The 22,946-nt window shown below is 43.4% G+C and overlaps 1 protein-coding gene across 1 annotated transcript; it reads right to left on the reverse strand.

Moving 5' to 3' along the window:
- Positions 1–18,272: 18,272 nt before the first annotated feature.
- On the reverse strand, positions 18,273–22,914 carry LOC308295610 (protein LRATD2-like). Its single transcript, XM_080738660.1, has 3 exons — positions 22,775–22,914; positions 21,973–22,597; positions 18,273–19,273 (listed from the first exon to the last, which is right to left on the reverse strand). The coding sequence occupies exons 2-3, from the start codon at positions 22,375–22,377 to the stop codon at positions 18,830–18,832; spliced, it is 849 nt and encodes a 282-aa protein (XP_080594786.1). The 5' UTR covers positions 22,378–22,597; positions 22,775–22,914; the 3' UTR covers positions 18,273–18,829.
- Between the last annotated feature and the right edge of the window lie 32 nt (positions 22,915–22,946).

A 22,946-nucleotide genomic window follows, 5' to 3' on the forward strand; every position in this document is an offset into this window, starting at 1 on the left:
ATATATACAGTTGGAGGGGGTACAGCATTGTGGAAACAGAGCTATGTCACATTTTGTCACTCTCTTCTCACGCTTATGTTGCTCTACTTTTGCCAGGTCATGATTGTAAATAAGAATCTGTTCTTCATTTTACCTGGTTAAAGTTAAATAACTAACTCAGTCTTTCATTCATTCACTCACTCACTCACTCACTCACTCACTCACTCACTCACTCACTCACTCACTCACTCACTGACTGACTGACTGACTGACTGACTGACTGTCTCCCTCTCCCCTGACCTGTAATCTAGTGATCTGTTATCCAGGCAACGGCAACAGCACCAGCTACTGCGACCCAGCGTGTGGCAAGCTGTCGGGCCAAGGATGAAAGTACCTGGAGGGGGCAATGCAAATAATTCTGACAGAACCCCATTGGAGATCCCAGAGAATAAATCCTCATATAACCCTGCCGGGAGTTTTATACTTCAGTGGAGTACAACCTTTGTGTTATTGCACAGCTGAACATTGAATATGTGTCATTCAAGAAAATAGAAATACTGTAGTGTTGCTGCTAGAATACCTCAATGTTTACTTGATACCACCAGGCAGCATTACAGTGGCATTCCAGTCTAGTCATAATTATGTCGCAGATGAAACTTTGGCATTGCTAAGTCTGTTCCCATTATGTTTGCATAATGTGGGGTATGAATCAATTCATAACACAGTCAGAGGAGGCTGTTGTTGGAATGTGGACTGTCTGTGAACATCTCCATCCTCCCACATGTTGGATAATCAACATACCTACACGCACGCACACGCACGCACGCACGCACGCACACACACACACACACACACACACACACACACGTGCGCGCGCACGCGCACACACACACACACACACACACACACACACACACACACACACACACACACACACACACACACACACACACACGCATGCAAACATACACATATTGCACTGCTCACTCACATAGCCTAACATCCTTTGGCAACGTTATTGAGGAATTAGCTCAATAACCTTGTGCGTTGCTGCTCAGAAGCCCCATAATCTCCCCTGCAAACTTTGTGTGAACTCCTGTGCACATAATACCTTCATTCATGAATCAACAGGATACAGAACAATAGCATAATGGTGGATTTCTCAGCATTTTCATAACACTGGCAAATACTGGCATACTGTATGTACAGTCGGCTTTGGAGTCCCATCTGAATCTGTATGGAGATGTTATCTAGCACCGAATTGCATGGTTATCTATTCTCTACTAGGGGAGATAACACTGAACCCTGCACTCCAAATACCCCTTCCTCCCTTTCTCCTTGTGCTGTCTTCTGCCAAATTAAATAAAGAAAATAAATCTGCCCACAAGTTGTGAGCTTGTAGATACCGGTAGGCTATTTTCTTTTTCTTTTTTTTTTCTTTTCTAAAATTCCAAGTTGAATCGGGACACAGCTGCATAATTATTGATAACAATGCTGTTTAAAAATAAGAAGAAGAATAAGAAGAAAACAAAACGTTCTGGCTTTATTTGTGATCTTGCTGTACAGCAAAAGAACCACAGCAATAGCCACCATTCCTCAATTATCTTCCCAAACAGGCATTTCAAGCATTGCTGCATCAAATAATATTATAATGCTATGAAGTAATTCTGCAATAGCTAAAATGATCCAACTTGAATAACTATTATAATTCCCGGTGCTTCATGCTGGTCTATAGGGACTGGTTTGACATGGGACATCTCTTATACTAGCTGTAGCATTAGATTTAATCTCATTGGGGTATTAGGTAGATTGGGTTTACTGGTGTTTACTGTAATATGACATTTTGTTTACGTTTTCAGTCACAGATGAGAGAAGCATACAAGCTATACATTATCCTTAAAACAGTTTATTGAAGGTCTACATTGTCTGGCACTTGCAGTGGGTTAGGTATGCAGTTTCAAGGGCATGAGAGATAAGCCTGTGTACATATGATTTCATGGACAGGATCTCGAGGCGAAGTGGTGATGGAGAACGTATAAGGCTCTGTAAGCTAAGGGTTGCTTCACAGATTTTTGTGGATGACGTGGTCCTGATGGCACCATCGGTCCGAGACCTTCAGCTCTCACTGGATCGGTTCGCAGTAGAGTGTGCGGCAGCCGGAATGTGGATCAGCATCTCTAAATCTGAGGCCATGGTTCTCAGCAGGAAACTGATGGATTGTGCAGTCCAAGTAGGGAATGAGACTTTTCCCCCGGTGGTGAAGGAGTTTAAGTATCTCGGGGTCTTGTTCACGAATGAGAAAAAGGGGAAGACGGAGAAGGAGATCAGCCGGAGAATCGGAGCAGCAGGGGCGGTTTTGCAGTCGCTAAATCAAACTGTTGTGAAGGAAAAAAAGAGTTGAGCCGGAAGGCAAAGCTCTCTGTCTACCGAGCAATCTTGGTTCCTACTCTCACCTATGGTCATGAAGTGTTGGTCATGACAGAAAGTATAAGGTCGCGGGTACATTCGGCCGAAATGAGTTTTCTCAGATGGGTGGCTGGTATCTCCCTTAGAGATAGGGTGAGAAGTTCAGTCACCCGAGAGACTTGGAGTAGAACTGCTGCTTCTACACTTGGAAATGAGTCAGCTTAGGTGGTACTAGATGCCCGACACCTAGTGAGGATGCCTCCAGAGCGCCTTCCTATGAAGGTTCTCAATGCACGTCCCACTGGGAGGAGACCTCGTGGCAGACGAGTGGAGGAAGTTGCTCAGGATAGGGAACTCTGGAAATCTCAGTTGGAACTGTTACCCCCGTGACCCAATTCCGGATAAGCGTTTTTTTGCAGCCTAAATGTTATGTCATGATGAAACACCAACAGCTCAGAAGCTGCTGCTCTCTCTAAAAGTGCAGGTTACTGTATATACTGTATGGTGGTTTGATTAATAATAATAGTTGTGATTCTACGCTGTCTCACTGGATGTTTTTCTGTCTTCATCTAGGCCTACTGCTGTTTGCCTCTATTCTTCTAGTTTCTTCTGTGTTTGTCCAATCTAGGTTTATAGGGCCCACTGCTGCTGGCCGTTAAACAAAACCTTTTGAACAATCACACATTACATGCCACCTTCCATTGACGGGGGTTACAATAGGTCTATTAGCCTACTTTAATTCCAAAGAGTGACAGCCAGGGAAAAAACACGACAGGATATAACAGTATGTGTGGCTGCCCTGTGCAGCTTTGGATAGTGTGCGCTTTGTGAATAAAGCAGCAATGAGTTGTTAATGTACAAACAAAGCTGTATGAGGTTCTAGAGATTTGTATATCATTGTGATGTGATGTGAATTTTAGCCTACATCTAGTCTCTCAAGCCAGACAACTGTTCCGCAATCTGTAACTGTGCCTTGTAAAAGTTCTGACAGGAAGCTGACTTCATCTGTTAGTTTCCATTGATGAAAATATATTACAAAATATCTTTAAAATATATGTAGCCCCCACAGTTATTATAGCCATGAACCAGCGACAACAGCCCTGCTAATCGGGCTCAGCCCTATTAGCACGACTGGTTGTGTGTTGGTCTGGCAAGTGGGAGTCCCGGGTTCAATCCCCGCTCCCGCGCATCACTACAATCTGGCGTTGTCGGCAGGATGAGGAGTGTGGTATTCTCGTGTGAGGGACATAAGGGATGTCGTGTGCGGTGGTCCACAGTGTGAAGCGCAAGGGCGTGCTCCAAAGGTCGGGGGAGTAATTGTAGCCCCCACAATTAGTATTGCCATGAACCAGCGACAACAGCCCTGCTAATTGGGCTCAGCCCTATTAGCATGACTGGTTGTGCGTTGGTCTGGCGAGTGGAAGTCTCGGGTTCAATCCCCGCTCCCACGTGGCACTACATATAGTTTAGAATTTCCATTTCTGCTAAGCAGCAATCTAGATGGGCTTCGTCTAGTTTATGTTATTTATTTGACTGTAAATGCGCAACAGAAGTGAGAGGGAGGCGGGACATCCACGTTATGTACTTAAAGTGTGGATGAAATGGTCATTTTATGAGTTGCCATGCGTGATGATCTATGTCATCACGCAGTATGTTTTAGTTTACAGGAGGTAATCCAGACCAGCCTGCAGCGTTGCAGGTTCGAATCCCGATCCTGACGACCTTTGCTGCGTGTCACCCCCCCATCTCTCTCTCCGTTTCCTGTCAGCCTACTGTGCATCTATCAATAAAGGCAGAAAAAGCCCCAAAAATATCTTTAAAAAAAAAAAGATTTGCCTTTTAGGGACTATTGATACAAAAATACACAAAAATGTATTTGTCTTTAAATATTTTGGCATCTATTGTTAGGTTTACCCATGGCCACAGATATGCTCTAAAAGTGTGAAAAACATATTTTCATTTCACCAGGTATTTAAAACATTTCAGTCCTTCCAATGTACAGACTGTAGAAGCATTAGAAAATCATTCAACAGTCAACTCATGGACATATTCATGGATATAGAAAGTATACAGACCAATGCTGTTCTAAACAACTAGCCTAGATTGGTATGGGTTCAAGTCGCTTTACAGTAGCCTGGAATCCAGACACGCGTGCGTGCGTGCGTGCGTGCATGCACGCTGCACGCGTGCACGCGCTAGGCTCTATAGCTACCACACTGGTCAAAAACAGGCTTTCTGCCACATGGGAAGCACATGGTGACATTAGGTTTGACAAATACCACTGGATAAGTATTCTTTTCATGTTATGTTTGTTGTTTGTCTTGTCTGCGTGTCAGTGTAAACCGAACAATACACGAGAGCAAAGACAGCAGTGCAAGTGTGTCAGAGCCAAAGACTGCATGGGGCTTTCCGAGAAGGACTGACTCTGCAAAGAGTGAGTGCCAGCGACTCTATGAGTAAAGCTTAGTTTACACATATACACACCTGCTGTGATCTGCTAAGATGAATGAGTTCTGACAATGCAACAGCCGAAAGTATTATGTTTCATTTTAAGTTTCTTACCACCTCATAAAAGTATGTACAACACTTACATAAACAAATGTTCTAGGCCTACCCGCGTGAGTATAAACAGACCAGCATAGCAAAAACAAAAAAAAAAGAAGTAAGTGAGTGAGCATAGCAGCTGTTGTACATGACATTATTGCAAGAAGAGCATCTGCGATTAAGGTACAGAGTACCGGCAAGTGTCAAATTCAATGGCATTGTACACAAGGCCAACCTGTAGACAGACGGTTGTCATGCCCAAGAAGCTAACCCACTAATAATCTTGGAAGCCGACAAGCTCAGAGCCTGACTACGGCTAAAAACAAGTATAAACTATATAAAAAGTGTTTTGATCTATCAAAACACTTTCATGCTGAGTAGTGCATATTTTATGCAGGACTGTAATTAAAAATTGTATGGAGTGAGTTTGGCATTTTGTCTGATGTGCATAGGCTTCATTACAACTCCATTTTGCCGTAGTAGGGTAAATGACTTCAGCTGTTTGACCCGAGATCATCTCTTGACATTGAGCTGAAATAAAATCATTTGATTTAATAATCAGTTTGCGATATGAAACCACCTCTTTTGTGCCTCCTCTGCGTTTACGTGAATGCAATCATCTTTCCAGTTGAAAGGGGTCTGAAGTTCACACGCTCTACCAGCTATTCGCATTTATTTGATTTGTGCCCTTTTGTGTGCCTTTTCACTCTGATCTGCCACTGTGTCCCAATAAATATCTACGCTGACCGTGGATAGCTTGGCTGCCACCAAGATTATCCCTCTGCCTCACCAACGAATGGAGAAATTGCGAATTGAGAAATCGAACGAGACAGCGGGACCAAAAGATTCTTATTGACTTATTTATCTTTGCAATTGCGGTCCCAGCAAGGGAAGAGGGATGAGAGCACAGCGGAGCGAGAAAGGGAGAGAGAGAGAGTAGTTCATTGTGTTGTTCTTGCGTTAAAAAGAGCCTGTGATCCTGAGTGGCAGTTTGAGAGAGCAGAGCGGCAGGCAGGGACGTGCTGGCCATTGGGAAAAGCGGGACAACTCCCGAACGGCCGGTTCATTCCCGGCCGGTCCAGGCCGGCCATTAGGAAAAAAAAATAAAAAAATGTCGTCATCATACAAGGCACAAAAAGGCACAAAATCATACAAGGCACAAAAGTAGTGAAAACAGCAGATCTACGAGCACACAACGCCTCGCGGTGCGAGGCGTTGTGTGCTGGAAGATCGGCTGTTTTCACTTTTCACTAGTTTAAATCATTTTTAAAATGATAAATACAAAACAAACGGTTTTGGACATACACAAGGTTTCCACCCGACAACGACGAAATATAAAAAAAAAAATGAGGGCCACTCCAACTCTTTTTCCCGGGCTGAATCAGGGGCCCAGCACGTCCCTGGCGGCAGGACAGAAGACTGAGCTGGGATGGTAATGCACGTCACATCAATGAGGCCACGGCCACAGACGATGTTGGGAACGGGGTCAGCTCCACATCCTGTGCTTCACACAACGCTCACAACCTCTGCCCTCAGGAGGACTGAAGGACTTTCACAACTCAAGCATTCACTAGTTTAATTTGTTTGGTCTCTCTCTCTCTCTCTCCTCTCTCTGAGTTCGCCTGCACGCACATTTTCTCTCCGTCTCTCTCAACTTTCACTGTTCTTCGCTCTTAACCTGACTTGTTTTATCGTCCTCCTTTGGATACCCCTCTGTCTCCCTGTGTGCATGGACAGACACACACACACACACACGCACGCACGCACGCATGCGCGCGCGCGCACACACACACACACACACACACACACACACACACACACACACACACACACACACACACACACACACACACACTTCCTCACTCTCTTTCTCACTATCCCCACTTATGTTGCTCCAAGCTCTCTCTAATTCACTCTTCTCGGCTCCAGCCATTTGTCATTGACAAACTGTAAACGGAGTGAAATTGCGATTAAACAAAGCCCCTTTAAAGCCCCATAGCAATACTTTGTCCACAAACAATGGAGTACAATAAAATGTTGAAGGATTAGAGCAGGGAAACACGTAGAATGATAATGTACCCCCACAGGCTGCCGTTGGACGCGATGCACTGCGCCTTCGGCCTCGGTAAAGCCATGAGGGTGGCATGGGACTGAATGGGGGACACCTCTCCAAGCAACCGCGACCGTTAAGCCGCACAGAGGAGCTTGAGAAAGAAAGGAAACACTACTAAATCAACACTGGCCTACCACAACTTCCACCCCCCCTACAATACACTCCCTTTGCTTTCCATCCTTCTCCTCTCATTAGAATAAGTCTCTGAGAGACGTCCTGCATACTGATGCACTGTTAAGCACCCTTAATTGAACCTGAGGATTGTTAATGTGCCATCCATCAAATGTTTTGTGTGTGTGTGTGTGTGTGTGTGTGTGTGTGTGTGTGTGTGCGTGTGTGTCTGCGTGTGTGTGTGCGTGTGCGTGTGTGTGTGTGTGTGTGTGTGTGTGTGTGTGCGCGCGTGTGTGCGTGCGTGTGTGTGAGTGTCAGTGTGTGTCAGTGTGTGTGCGTGCCCGTCTGCTATAGCGGATGCTTAGTATGAATGGCCCTCTGTGCCACATTCATCCTCACCGCCTGCCTCCACTAATAGCTACACGTCCTTTTCACAGTATTATGATGAGAAGAGGAACAGTTCTGCAGCTCTTGGATTTGCTATGTACTGTATAGGCACCAGGGAAGGGGCTCCTAATAGAGCACGGCCGCAAAAAAAAAGAAAAAAAAAAAAGAAAAAAAAAAAAGAAAACTCTGCTACTGGCTTGGTGTTTCATCACCAGCCTGAGAGAGACAGAGAGGAGGGGAGGAGAGAAAGAGGGGGAAATTGGGAGCGGGGTTCAGTGTGACATCAATAGCATCCCAAGCAGGGCCACAAATTAGCCGGACGAGGAGCCATGCAGCATTGGCCCCAACAGCTGGGGCACCCTAGCACACTCCATCACCAGGGGATTAGCCGGGGGAGTGGGCGGTGGGGAGTGAGGGTCTCGGCATCTGACACAGAGGAGATGAACGCAGGCAGGAATAAAGAGCAACGGGGGATTAGAGAGCTTCTCAACACTCTACCAACACTCATGAACGGCTTAGCAGGCCATGGATATCATTAATGAATGGACAAAGACACTGGAGGAGGGGTGCGGAGGGAGGGTGATTTTTATTTTATTTTATTCAGTCTGACACTCGCGCACTTCCACCACCCCATCACCTCTCACATTATTAATTGTCATGTTTTCAGTGGACACACATTAAAACTCAATGAGGATGAAGGTTTGTAGGAGCCATAGCATCCGTGTGTTGTTTGTTTGATGTAACACAAAAGCGGACACAAAAGCAGGTAGACACGGTTGGTTTCTCACTGGCGTCATCACAGGACTCTCTAAAGAGTTCTTCTGAATAATTCATCCTTAATTTCATGTTGAAAATGCCAAAGATGTAATTGCATGCTTTGTGGTGAGTAATATGGAAATAACTTGTTGGTGCTGAGTGTGTTTGCAGGTGTGATATGTGAAAAGGGGCTTGCTTGGTGGGTGCTGAACATCAAACTCTGCATTTGTATGACTAGCATGTGGCCATTTGAAAGGCTGTGTGCTGTTTTACAGAGTGGAAATGTCTGAGTTTCTTCTGGATAAACACGGTGCCACCAGAGTGGCAAGGCCCCCCTAGTCCAAATAACCAGAGTACATTTCGCTCAAGTAAGTTGACATTGAGATAATATTTATTCTAGTTACTTCCAGTACACCAACAATGAACTTGGACAGCCAGAGAGCCAATATATTTTTGGGAGACCCAACACTAGAATTCAAAGTTCACAAAGTATCAGTACAATCTGTAAGATTGCGCCCCCCCCCCCCCCCCCCCCCCATTCCCCCCAAAAAAAGAAAGAGAAGAAAAGCAGGAAAACAGTATGATAATGGATTGCTTCCAAGGAAAACGGTATCCTGGAAAGGAAGGCAGATAAGACCTGTGTTGTTTGGGAACATGGAGTTATCATCTTAATTTCCCTCCCTTCTTACCAGAGCATAATCCTTATCATTAAATAGGAACAACTTTTCACTGGTTTTCACTTTAGAATAGTGATCAAGAGCATATCCATTTCTGCCAAGCGGTAGGGCCTACATCAAAATGTAAAGGTTGTTCAGGGAGTTTTCTGAATGCATTTTAGAGTATGCTTGTATTGCTTTGAAAACTATTAACTAGAGTAACTGAAGTACAGTAATTGCAAATCCTTTGAGGCGTTAGAGATGATGAAAATCTGATGATTTGATGTATTAAGCCAGACATAGTAGCCTACAGAAGTGAGCTCTTTGTGTCTTTTTCCTGTCAATCCAATGTGAATGTGGAAAGGATTTATTTTAAAATGTAAATGATTGTGCCTCATCAAAAAAATGTTATTTCAAATTCATGGAGCTAAGGAAAAGGCCAACCCTTTTAGTTAAATTGTACGTGAGTCACGTTGGGAATGAAAATGGAATGAGCTCTTACGTGAAATGCTTTTCCTCACCCCCACCGTGTGGGGGCGAGCCGAGATGCTCGCCCAAGTTACCTTTGAAGTGGTTCATAGACCTCTGTGTCCACAAATAATCTTGCATCCAACTGTGCCAGAGAAGTCCTTGCACACAATGTCCCACCATTGTCCTTCATAGTCCCCTGGGATGCAGAGGAAGGGTGTATGGAAGTGTGTATTTATGTGTGTGTGGGTGTGTACGCAATGTCTACAGGGGACCCTTGTTTCTCTCACACGTATTAAACTATTAACTATACAATTTTGGAACAGTAGTTTAATGTTTACTGTAAAGGGATAAAAAACTCGCAAAAAAACACATCTGCTCCCTATTGATTGCAGACGTGCTACCCAGTACATTGTGTAAATGTATCACTCACAACATAATAATAATAATGATGATGATGAAAATAATAAAATTGGGTAATAGTTTTGATACATTTATTATTACTAGCCCTAGAAGATATGAGCTCCGAAATTATGTGCAGTGTGGGTTAAGGGGTGTGCACTGTGCACACTATATGAGGGATGGAAAGTAACTTTAACTGGTGCTTTCATGATAATATGTAGGAGCATCAATGTAAGCAATACTCGTTTGGTTTAATGGCTATAGAGACCAACAGAAGCAAAGATTTTGGTTAAAAATGGTGCCTCATGCTAGATGCAGAATAGATATGCCTCATGCTAGATGCAGAAAAGATACACGGTAAAAATTCTATACAGCATACGATTTGTGAAAGTGACAAACGGGCTTCACAGTTATGTCAGGTGTGTTCATATGCTAATAGGACGCGGATTCAGATCAATTGCTCAAGCCACTGAGGAGAAACGCTTTGACAGACACTCAGACAGACAGACAGACAGACAGACAGACAGACAGACAGACAGACAGACAGACACTCAGACAGACATTCGGAAAATTTAATGTTTGATATTTACTATGTAACTATAAGGCATTATATAGGCCTACCCCCCCCCCCCCCCCCCTCTCATAAACTGTTATTCATAGTATGCTTCAATATAATTCATGGGCGGCAGTAGCACAGGAAGTAGAGTGGCCGTCTTGGAATCGGAAGGTTACCAGTTCGATCCCCGGCTCCTCCTGGCTGTGTATGAAAGTGTCCTTGAGCAAGACACTGCACCACTAACTGCATGAGCAGGTTGATGTTTTGCATAGTTTCCTGTTTCCTCCACCGTGAATGTGAAATACAATTTGTAACATGCTTTACAGAATGCAGTCAGTCATTTTACCATTCATGCACACTAATGACATGTTTATCTGCCATTCACTACATAGACTATCATTAGTTTTTTTTTCTCAATATATACAGTACCTTGCACAGATGGGAAAGTCCTGTTCTGGCGAAGCCCGAACTGGCGAAGTGGGGATTTGTCTCCTACCGTAGCGATCTGGCGAATCGATTGTCCACGACACTGCAAGCGGCGCGAAGGCCAGCGGACCTTGGTCCTGCTCTTCGCCCCCGAGCGCCGCAGGCGCGAGTGGCCGCGAAGAGCGGGCCAGGGCCGCGCGGCCGGCGGAGCGCCGCGCGAGTTACGAAGCCGTGGTGAATGCAATCGTTATATTTATGCCCAGGCCGTAAGGCCTGGGCAAGCGCACGATAAACGCCCTGTCCAGAAGACGTTCGCCAGATCGCTACGGTATCGGACATTTCCCCACTTCGCCAGTTCGGGCTTCGCCTAAAAGGTACGTGCCCGCACAGATGGAGGGCACTGCTACTGGGTCGTTTGTGACTTTGAACGTTTGACTGTTTGGACATCGTTATTTCTTTTTTGTGAAAGTAATTAAAAAATATCATAAATTATCTATTACACAGAAAGCAATATTGTAAAGTAACTTGTGTAAATAAACAAGTAATAAGGTGATAATAAGTATTAAGTAAGTAATAAGTAATGTGTGATATACTGTAGGCTACATTCTGAAAATAACTCCTCCAACACTGAGTCAGAGAAAACTGTATGTACAGTATATGGTCGGTGTATGGTTGTTTTGAGCTACTGTACTTCTTTCCTGATTGATGCTGTTGAACCTTGTGCAGGCAATCAGAAATATCAAAAGAAGCATTTATGTTCTTTTTAATTGCGAGTGAAGAGTGCATAGGAGTTCTTTTTAAAAAGCTTTTATTTAAAGCCCATAATGGTACTCATTGTGAGGTTTAGAATTTTGAATACAGGCTAATTGCTACTTTGTCGTGCTCTCTGTTGAAAAGAAATCAGAGATTTTGTTGTTCTCAAACCAAAACCACGAAATTACGTTCTACAAATGATTCCGAGTGAATGCTACCTGTTCTAACTCAGTGAGGCTGATCATTATTGCCTACTTAATTCACTGAGCACAGCAAGGTTTTAATCATAGTCTACAGTAAGATGAATTTCTGATTAGTGTGAATCTGTACACATTGTGGTTTTCGCACACGTGTGTGCATGTGGGGGGCTGTAATACATCTTTGTAATTAGTCTCATAATTATAAGGCAATAAACAGCAGCACACAGGGGACACCAATCCATTTGCAGTACAACAGCAATTACCTTGGTAAGATGTGTTGCAGTGACAAATCTCCAGAAGCCATGGAGCTGTGCACTTTTCCAGTTTAAAACTGGAATATATGTTCAGCTTTGTTTATATAAATGCGTCTAGCTTGTATAAATTTGTAAAACTCAGCGACGAGAGTGTTAATATATACTGTACAGACTTTCCGAAAGTGATGTTAATGGATTAGAGTGCACTTCCCTCCAAAACTTTTCATCCAAATACATCAGTGGTAAACTTTTTTTATTGCCAATATTATAATCCATTATTTTTGTCGAGTCTTTGTCCATGAATTTCTTTATCCCCACGGGGGGCTGTCTAGAACCAGCAATCTCAATTCTTTAGATGCTGGTGCACAGCAGCTCATCTCTGAGCTCTTGTCGATCCAGTTGATGTGGTTATAACAGACAAGTGAGTGAGAGTAAATTGGCTTGGCCTCCATTAGCTCCAACCGTGCCTCATTATCAGCAGCCAACATCTAGCCTGCAGGGCCAGCTGTGTGCGAACCACATGCCTGCTACCTCCATGCCTTCACAGACTAATAAAGGCTCATTTATGCTTCATTGTACAATATTGCTCCACATAAGTAACTGATATTCAACCGAACAAGACTAAGGATCTATAAGCGCTGCAAGCAGTGAGTCCATGTGGCTCCTCCTTATACCCAAATGGAAATAGCCCGAACACTGGTACTGGTGCTATCGTGCAGGTGTGGCAAGCTCATTTTAGGTCACAGGTTTCTATTGGGCAAAATTCAACTCGGTACACTTGCAGTGCATTGCACTGAGGTATGATGTTGTGTGGTGCAAGCATTGTATGTGTGTGTGTGTGTGTGTGTGTGTGTGTGTGTGTGTGTGTGTGTGTGTGTGTGTGTGTGTGTGTGTGTGTGTGTGTGTGTGTGTGTGTGTGTTGGGTCTAAGGCTGCATGTTCTTTTGCCATTCATCAGTTAGAGCCATTTTCCAGGCCAATAAGCTTCCAGGCCTGTGAAGAGCTGAGAACTGAGACCCGGCTCTCGGTTGGCTTATACAGCAGTGTCACATGTAGGAGATGAGTTCAAACCTGCTTTATAGTCCATTACTCTGAGAAGAACTTGAGAGTAATCTCAAAGTCAATGTGAGATTTCAACAGAGCTGTGTCCACTGTGCCCCGACAAAGCAGTTTGGTCTGCTTAATTGCTTTTGCTGATTTGTATTACAATGAAAATGTATGCTTTTCATTTGGACACATCTTGTAAATTGGCTCATTTATCTTACATTTTGTCCCCAGAGTAGGGACTCAAGGGTTCATGTACTTAAGTGGAATGACTCAATTGACGACCAGCAGTGTATAGTTATTAATGAATGTTTCTGCAGATCCATGTCTCCTATTTTCTCCCCAATTCCCCATGCGTACCTGTCGCTCCCAGCCCTGGTGGAAGGGAGAGAAAGGAAGAGAGGGAGACAGAGTACCAGAGTACGATAACATAAGAATACTATGTCCTCTGCATGAATTATAATAACCACATTGTATACTTCGTAGTACGACGAAGTTGTTCGGTGAAAGTAGCAGATCTACAAGCTCACAACACGTCACAATGTGATGCGTTGAGAGCTTGCAGTTATGCTATTTTTTGAAACATCTGACTTGGTTATAGCCTACAATGACAGTGCCCAAAATTGGGATGCCAGGTTGAAAGTAATCCCCCTTAATAGCAACTGACCTCTGCTCACACACTTATTGTTGGTTTTGTAGTGCGGCCAAGGAAGCTCTGAGATAAGCGAGGGAAACTGTTGACAATTATCGACCCAGTCAACCATAAATAATTGAAGTGAAAAACAAGACATAGTAGTTTGAGGCAAAATTATTCAGTCCCATTTGCGTTCATTACTTTGCAGAGTGGCATCACAGAGTAAAGGATTTATGAAAGATGTTTGCCAGAATTGTAATCATCAATGTTGTTTATGATTCCTCTCGTCTATCTCCGAGTTAATCATTCCGGTATTGTCTGCTTTCTGTCCCTAGCGCTCTGTCACTCGGTGTCTCACTTGATTAAATACCCACTAAAACTGATGACAAGTTCGATCATTCATTCAGTTCATGTTGTTGGTCTATTTAAACACTTCCTTATCCTGCTCATGAAAATCAGACAGTTCTTGGTGACTGGACAGTGACTCAGGGTTCAGTGCCTATTCAAGCAACTGTCTCTGTATTGATAAGCCTTCATTAAGAGATCAGGGGCAATGGGCCGGCCAGCAGGCGGACCTCTGACGCCACGCTAATGTCACCATGACTCAGCCATAACCATATAAGGAGTTCCCAATGTAGCTATGCCCAAATATGGAGCGATACATGTGTGAGGGCCTAGGTGAGAGGGCCGCGTAGCTTGGAGAAAGTAAACTGAAATAAATACAAATACCTGTATCTCTCTGTCTGTCTGCGGATCTGCGGAGGATACACCAAATATGAGCACGTTTGGGGTGGAATGGGCACCGGCTTCCCTGATTGGCCAACCCGAACCGTCGGCATCGCTGGCAGAATTGTCAGCGTGTATTGACCACATAGTCCACATAAGGTACTGACTGACACTGGTATAATCCGCAGGTAGGTCCATGAGGAAGAGCAAAATAAAACAAAATAAAACAAAACAAAACACACAGAATACATCAAGTAAAGGAGTATTGCAAAAACGGGTGGTGGCCATTTGCTGGACAGTGGATGTCACAAATGTACCCTGCCCATATACAGCATGGAGACCACTTTAAACTAGATTACACACACACAAACACACGCATGCATGCATGCACGCACGCACACACACATGTTGCCCGCCTCCGTTAGGGGTCAGAGGGCGGGTAACCTGTAGAGTCTGTAGTGTAGAGTCTATAAAAGACAGAACACGCTCTGTTTATGTTGATCGTTTCACTGCTGGATTTATTCCCAACAATTTATAATATCAAGATAACCATGAGCTAGAACCATAACACTTCATATTCAATTGCTTATCAAATAATATCTTGGCTTGGCCACTCAGACCCATTTAACACGTAAACTCCATCACGGTATTCCCAGTAATTACAGTGCAGTATTATCACACAAAAATACACATCACCGAAAGTGTACAAAAATGTACCCGACGTGTTAAGTGAACACTCTGAACACACTGAGTAGAACTTAGGTGAGTGGAAATTTGAAAAGGAATGCCAGTCTTGGACTGACAGGCTAGACTTATAAAAGCAATGGCCCAAGCCATTGTATGGCTAAGAAAATAAGCCATGGTTCTGCAGCACTGGTACTTGAAAGGACACAGCCAAAGGCCCATCTGAACAGTAACATTACTCAGTCCAAGTAAAATCATTGCTGGTCAAATAATTAACCCTATGGTGGCAATTTTCACTCTTTTTTCACTTTCACACACAGTTGAATGAAAGCTTGCAAATAAATTGAAAGACAATTATGCAAGTCACAGACACATTAATCAATGGTTAATTACTGTGTGTGTGCAATGTAGTACATTTTTAGTTTTAAGGGCTGTTTGGGAAATCATTATCCCGCTCTAATACACAGGAAACAGAATGGTCTTCCCAAATACAATCATGATTCAGTTGAATAGACAATGAAAATGTCTTGATAAACAAAACACCTTTGCCTTTAGCAGATCTTTTTTAAGGTAAATAGTTTCTGTCAGCTGTCCCTATATAAATGTAAGCTGTTCCCCACAAACCTCTGAGACAAATAAGATGATTAGGAAGTGAACTAATTTTCAAAAGCTATCAGTATATCAAATTATGTGAATGTTGTCAAATTAGGATTTAGGTCTCATTTGAACTTTCAATATGGCAATGCTTATCAAAAGCAGGCATAATCACGGCATTCTATCTTACTATCTTATCTTACAAAAACACTTCAATCTCCCGGCAGTGATTAATAAATCCCCCTCTTCACTGCTGAAGCTCACTGATCCCTGTTGACTAGCAACGACCCTCAACAGCAGAGAGATGCTACTAACAACAAATGAAATGGTAAAAAGGGCTTTGTGATGGAACCAAGGCTGTCTACCACCTAAAATTCTTCCTAGAATATTTATCCAACCTTTGGCAATGTAGTAGATAACCCCACTCCAAGTTTGATTATAATCTTGTGAAGATTTGAGGTTATGTCTACACCACACACCCACTTCCTGTAGGCCAGTCAGATAGGATCAGCATAAATAGACTCTTCCCAAGTTCAACCATGTTTATGTGTTGAAAGTAGAAGTTTGCAGATACAGACATTGTGCAAACATGGGCTGGGCCTGGGTTTCATTAAATCCTGGCTTGTCCCTGGGATCTGTTATGTGGCCAGACTGCCAGAAGGGCACAGGCTCTCCTCCAAAGAAAACAAAGCACTCCACTGCCAGAGGCCAATGCTGACTTCAATGAGACAAGACAAACTCAAATCTTCCCTTGGTTCTGTGCTGTCTACATGTCATCTGAGGCTAAAATGGGTGCTTGCAAGGTGGTTATTTTAAGGCCAATCACTTTCACAAATGTAATCTAAACTGATTTCCCAGTTCCATTTGTGATCTGTGGCTATTTTGCACCTGCAGATCAGTGTCAAAATATATCTCATGCGTATACTGTACATTTACTGGACCATATCAAGCTATTGCTAAACTACTCCTCAGCATGTCATGTACATACTGATGTCATGTGCAGAATGGAGGTTAGAAAAATGAATATACAGTATGTGATGTGATGACATTTGCATTATTACAATGCATGAGGGGGGGGGGGGGGGGTGTAAGATTCCCTGGTATGTAAACATAATGAATATATCTTTCCTTCTGAGTGAAGTGAAGTTGTTGATCTGGTGAGAACATACCGGCTGTACAATGACTAACAGCTAAAATGTGTATAGGGAATGGATCGCACACAGTGGCAAGAGTTATGTATTTGCTTTATAAAGCAAAAGAAACATAACTCTTGCCACTGTGTGCGATCCATTTCCTATACATGTTTGATGATCTAAGAGAACACCGCACCAGTCAAGTCAGAGCGTGGTAGTAACAAAAAGGGTTTATACAGCTCAAATGAGGCCATGGATAAAAAAACAAGCAAAGCACCTGGGACTTAGTTGGGGACATGAGCCTTCATCTGCTACACAGTACAAACCTGAGAAAACTGGAGGTTAGTTTTAGTGTGTACAATGAAAAAGCATCACTTTGTTGTAAAACGCTGAAAAATACAGCCACATTACACACAAAGGAAACCTTGATCTGTTGATTTTGCTTAGGTCCCACTATGTATGCAGACTGTGAACTGCAACCATTGGAAAGGCACTAGTTTTGCAATCAATTTCTGTGCATTTTCTATTCATCATATGGGCACTTGTTAATACCTATAGTGCCATTTGTACATAATTATCTATATAGAAGGTATGCGCGTGACATCATCGCACTCAGAAGTAATACAGGAACGCCTACTGAGTGGCAAAAAACAGGCAGCAGGAGTCATGAGGAGTCAGTAGGAGTGAGGAGGAGTTTCCCAAAGAGCTTCCACTTCCTAACTCCAATGCTTCATGGTGCTTTTGCCACTCAGTCTAAATGAGTGGCATGCCGCATGATGCATAACTTCTATAATCAGTACCCCATATAGCCCACCATATACTTACATCATTTCCTACCATTTTCAATTGCATTCAATCAAAGTTCATATACCGTAAAATATATCAGACAAAAATAATGCATGATAGATTACAGTAGCCTACAAGCTCCACGAAGCCAGAAGAGAATGTTATTTGTTGGGGTTAAATTGGAGCCCATTTGTGAGCCAGTATTTACCTTTTTAGTGATTACTGTAAATCCAATGAAAGGAAGGAAAACAAGATTTGGGTGAGGAATGTTTTAAAGCTGTTGCCTAACTTTTAAATAAAGGATTATCTTTGGGTCAGTGGAGGCATAAACAAAACTGCAGAGGAATAGAAACAGTAACTCGTTACAAATTAACACGTTATATAACTAGCAGTGTTCTCAGATGTTTAGAGTCAAACCAAACCCTTTTCCACAGCAAGTCAGCGAGCATTCCTAACCACATAACCACAAATAAAGGCAGCGACCATTAATAGCAGTGGTGTAGCGTCCATCTCCAAATTTCTGCTTTGAAACAGTTGAATGACTTGATGTTAAGGGTTTATTTAACTTGTTCGGTCTGGTTGACACCAATCACAAAAAGTGTGATGAGTGTAAATCATTCGGACAGTCCCAAGAAAAGAAGAAAATCCTTATGGTCAAATATATATTTATTTCCATATACCTTCATACAAACATTACAATTTCAAAACAAAAATAAACTGTTAAAACCCAGTAATGAATTAAAGTGCACATTTGTGGCTGTGAGCAATATCCCCAAGACAATAGTCAAGTGTTTAAAGCTTTTGCTTTTCTTTATCAATAGTTATGTGCAAAGGAATCATTATGATTGATGAAAAGCACTATTAACTTTTTCCAATCTGTAGTCCGTCTTACACACCTGAGATGTAGTACAGCCTCATCAGAAGTGCATTCAGCCTCATCAGAAGTGCATTCATTAGAGAGGCTTTGCTTCTCTATGCAAATATTAACTGGATATGATATGGTTAACCCTGGAAAATAAAAGCTTGTGTTTATCTCCTCCTATAATGGTTAAATGGCCTGGTGGCGAGCTCGGCCCTGGGGAAAGGACTTTGATTTCGACTTACATCATGTTCTCTCCAACCTATTTAAACAGTTGGCTTTAGCACTATGCTGGTCAGTGGTGGCTCATCCACGTGCTTCAAAACACTTTACAAACTACCAGTATCTTGTGTTCTGTGTCAGTTGACAAAACGGCAGTCCTTTATTTCATTTGTCGAGTTGATGTTGAGGTGACCGGCAAGCTCCTGCGTCACAGCATCCCTGCCGATCTGATCGTTCCTTCTCTTTTCCATGATCACGTCTTCCAAGCTCTGAAACTCCAGGACGTGACTCTTCTTTTCGGAGAAGAGCAACTTCAGCCTGTACGGCTGTTTGCCAATCCGTATCTCTCCACCGATTTTAAACTCCCGTTTGCCATACCGACACCAGGCAGCGAAACACTCAGAGTTTCTCCAGCACAGGTCACCGTCTCTGACCCCGACCTGGTCCAGCGCGCTGCGCGCAACCACCTCCGCGGAGAGCGCGCGGTACCTGTAGAGCCCGTTCACGATCCTGCCCTTCCTGCCCTGGCTCGCGTAGGTCAGCACGTCGCTCTTGATCTCGGCCCGGTGCAGGTGCACCACCTGGACAGTGGTGGAAAAAGTATTACATTTAAATAAGTAAAAGTATCAATACTGCCATATAGAAACACTACAAGTAAAACTCCAGAATTCAAAATGTGCTTACCGGTAAGTAAAAGTATGAAAGTATTGGCTTGAAAATAGCAGATCTACAAGCTCACAACACATTGTGACACATTGTGAGCTTGTAGCTCAGCTATTTTCAAATAGCCTGAGTATAAAATAGGGCTAAAGTGGTTAATGTATGCTTTATAATATTATAATTTAGGTCTGCAAACTAGTAACTAAAGTTTTCAAATAATTGTAGTGGAGTTAAAGTAGGCATGCCACGAAAAAACAAGGTAAATCTTTGAAAATGTTTGGCAAAAATGTTGATGACGTCATGGTGCACCCGTACTGTACCATAGTTATAATGTACTGTACCTACTACCTACAATGTACATTCTCTTCCCATGGCCCGGTTGCACAGAAAGCAACAGAAAGCAACTTCCTCTGCTCGCACAGGGCTACTGGGCTAGCACTAAAGCTAAAAACACGAAAATGTATATAAATCTGTGCATATAAAAATTATATTTCCACACAAATCTGGTTGTTACATTCCCATTGTTCATGAGAATATGTTTGTTTATGTTTATTTGTTGAAAGGGCGGAATCGCTAAAATTCACCGAGAGGGGATGTTGCCTCTGGCCGGGCAGCGGGGCACTAAAAGCGGGGGGCTTGCTACCTTTTTCCGCCCGCTCTCCGTAGTGCGGTCGTGTCAGCGGCACTATGTACCAGTAAGATAAGCGACCGTCAGGTCGTGTATGTATACACAAATTGGCCATAGCAACCTCATGGTGGCACTAGAAGAGGGGCATGTGAGAAATCAGGGGCGGAGGTTGTGGTTTGCCAGCCAATGAGTGTGTCTGCAAAGTTTGGAGATGAGAGTAGGGCCAAAAGTGTGACATGGCGGACAGACTGCCTGACTGACAGACAGCCGGCGGAGGTTTTCATAGTAACTTGCGATTTGATGGTCGCAACAATATTTGCCTCTGAGATGTAGTGGAGTAGAAGTAAAAGTAGGCCTACTGAAAATTGGCTCCGTTTACACAATGCTACCCCCTCCTCCAAATGTAAACGTTCCCCATTTCCAACTGTTATTTATTTCTTAGGGAGGGGTCGTTTTTTATTGAGGGGTGTTACTGGAGAAAATGTATAAGCCCTTTTATAAAATGCCATGACCCTCCCTCTCAATTGGGGAAAAAATCAGTGACCCTCCCCAAGCATTAAAATAAAAAAGATTGACCCTCCCCTACAACATGGCATTTACCACAGTAAAATTATGCCTATAAAACCTATATTATTATATTCCTAACCAGTGGCAAGAACAGAACAGAGATTTTTTTCTTTCTTTCTTTTTTTACTGTAAATAATTAGGATTTTTGTTATGGTTAAAAACGGGTGCGGGCGGCAGCAGCAATGAACAATAATGAATAGGCTAATATAATGCATTGAGATCCCAGCTGCACTTCATCCCAAAAACACATTTCCAAATATAAACTAACACACCCTCCAAACTAAAGTAACACACAGTGAGTAGCCTATAGTGCTGCTAGTGTAAAAGTCAACGTGGACATCACATAAAAGGTGAGAAGTTCTCACAGGTTGAGAACAGGTTATTTGACATCTAGGTTACAGATTAAACAGTTGACACATGTGCACAACACAGAGAAGGCTTGTAACTGCTGCCATTCATTTTGTGCTGTTGATTGCCTGTCGTCAAATCTGGGTCAAATGCGCATTTTCAACGAGCGGTCGTTAATTCTTTTTAGCACCTTTTCACTTTTTGCTTTAGGGAGGGGGGATACAGTTCTGACAACCATTGTTTCTGCCTTACACAGCTCTCCATTGTTTTAGGAAAATACATTGTAGTATAAACACAGCCACTTCAGTTCATTCACACTAACTGCAGTGACTGTGGGGCATTTCCAGGGATGGCACCCAGGGTTTGTCATTAAATGAAGCAGAAGGCTGTTGACAATGGTTGCATAAGTGCCTGTACCTCTGGAGCCATTGTTTGCTTTTGAAAAATTGCATGACCCTCCCTTGAATTCAAAGTGAAATCAGCAGACCCTCCCTAGGACTGAAATTGAAATAGCATGACCCTCCCCTATTTTCCTCCAGTAACACCCCTCAATAAAAAACGACCCCTCCCTTACTATATTTTGAGTTTGACACTTGCTTTGGCAATGTAAACTATAGCTATACGGTATGTTTTCTCATATCAATAAATTACAGCTCCTTTGAATTGCTTTACACCAGTGGTTCCAAAACTTTTTAGCTCGAGACCAAAAAGAGTATTAAGACGTTTTCCCGGGACCCAAACTAGTGAAAACAGCAGATCTACAAGCTCACAACACGTCGCTTCGTGCCGTGTTGTGAGCTTGTATATCGGCTATTTTCACTACTTCGTAAACATTTGTTTTCTAATTCATGGAATTCTTTGATGAAATTACAGGGGAAAAAATTATCGAATTTTGTTTTTGAAAAAACAAGCCTTCGGCTGGTGGAGACAAAAAGCTTTTTTGAGGAATGTTTTTTTTTTAATATTTAGAATAATTTAAAAAAAATAAGGGACCCATAAAACTTAGTCTGCGACCCACAAATAGGTCCCCGACCCATTGTTTGGGAACCAGTGCTTAGTTTACAGTCACCACTGCACCTGGAAGTCTCCCACGTACACGACCCAGTGCGGGTACTGCCCGCCGGCCACGAACTCCACCAGGTCCCCCGGCCGCAGCTTGTTCAGGAGACTTTCAGCAGAGTACAGCGCGTCCGAGTCCCTGCCCGCGGCATGTCTCTCGTACACGCACTCCTCGCGGTAGTAAACCACGCACTCCAGCTCGTTCTGCGGGTCGAACGGGACGTCGTCCTCCTGCTCCCCCGGCAGCCTGGGGCTGTCGGGCGGCATGTCAAAATGCTCCTGCTCGTCGTCGTCGTTGGAGAAGATGTAGGACACGCCGATGCGTGGGACTCCTCCGTCATCGTCCGGGTCAAATCCGTTCGGGTCCGACGTGGGAACTTCGGCGTAACTTAAATGAGTGAGTTTTTCCACCTGGTTTCCCATGCCACCACCACTGCAAGGTGGACGGAGGAGGAATAAAGGGAACCGGACACAGGCTACACCTTTCCAGGTCTTGGCGAAGGTGAAACGCCCCGGAGAGTGTAGATTGTAACTGGACCTGGGTGGAACTAAATCCAAAATGCCGGGTTCCAGTAATCCATGTCCAAGCCGTTTTTAAGGTGTCCACGACGACATGGCACCAAATAAACACCAATTATGTTGCCTATAAGACACAGGAGAAGAGCAAATAGTTATTTTATACCAGAGCCCCACGTCAAAGTCGTTTCAAACGTCAAACGTAATTTGCATAGGACTCCTACATTCCAAACAGGTGTGACCTAGTGTAAGGACGACGCACCTGTTAACTCACACATTCTATTCATTCAGCTGTAAAACTCACCGCTGACAGGCAGACTGACGTGCAGGTCTTCAAAATCGCCTCGTGTGAAAGGCAAAATGGTTCAAACTGTTCGCAAAATGTCAAGTCCTAAGGTTCAAAACGGCATTGTTGGCCGTGTGGCAGTTTATTGTAGGGACGCTTCAGCTGACAGGTGGAGAGAGAGCAGAGTGTA

The sequence above is a fragment of the Nannobrachium achirus genome (genome assembly GCF_963921795.1).
Source record: "Nannobrachium achirus genome assembly, chromosome: 2".
NCBI classification, from domain to species: Eukaryota; Metazoa; Chordata; class Actinopteri; order Myctophiformes; family Myctophidae; genus Nannobrachium; species Nannobrachium achirus.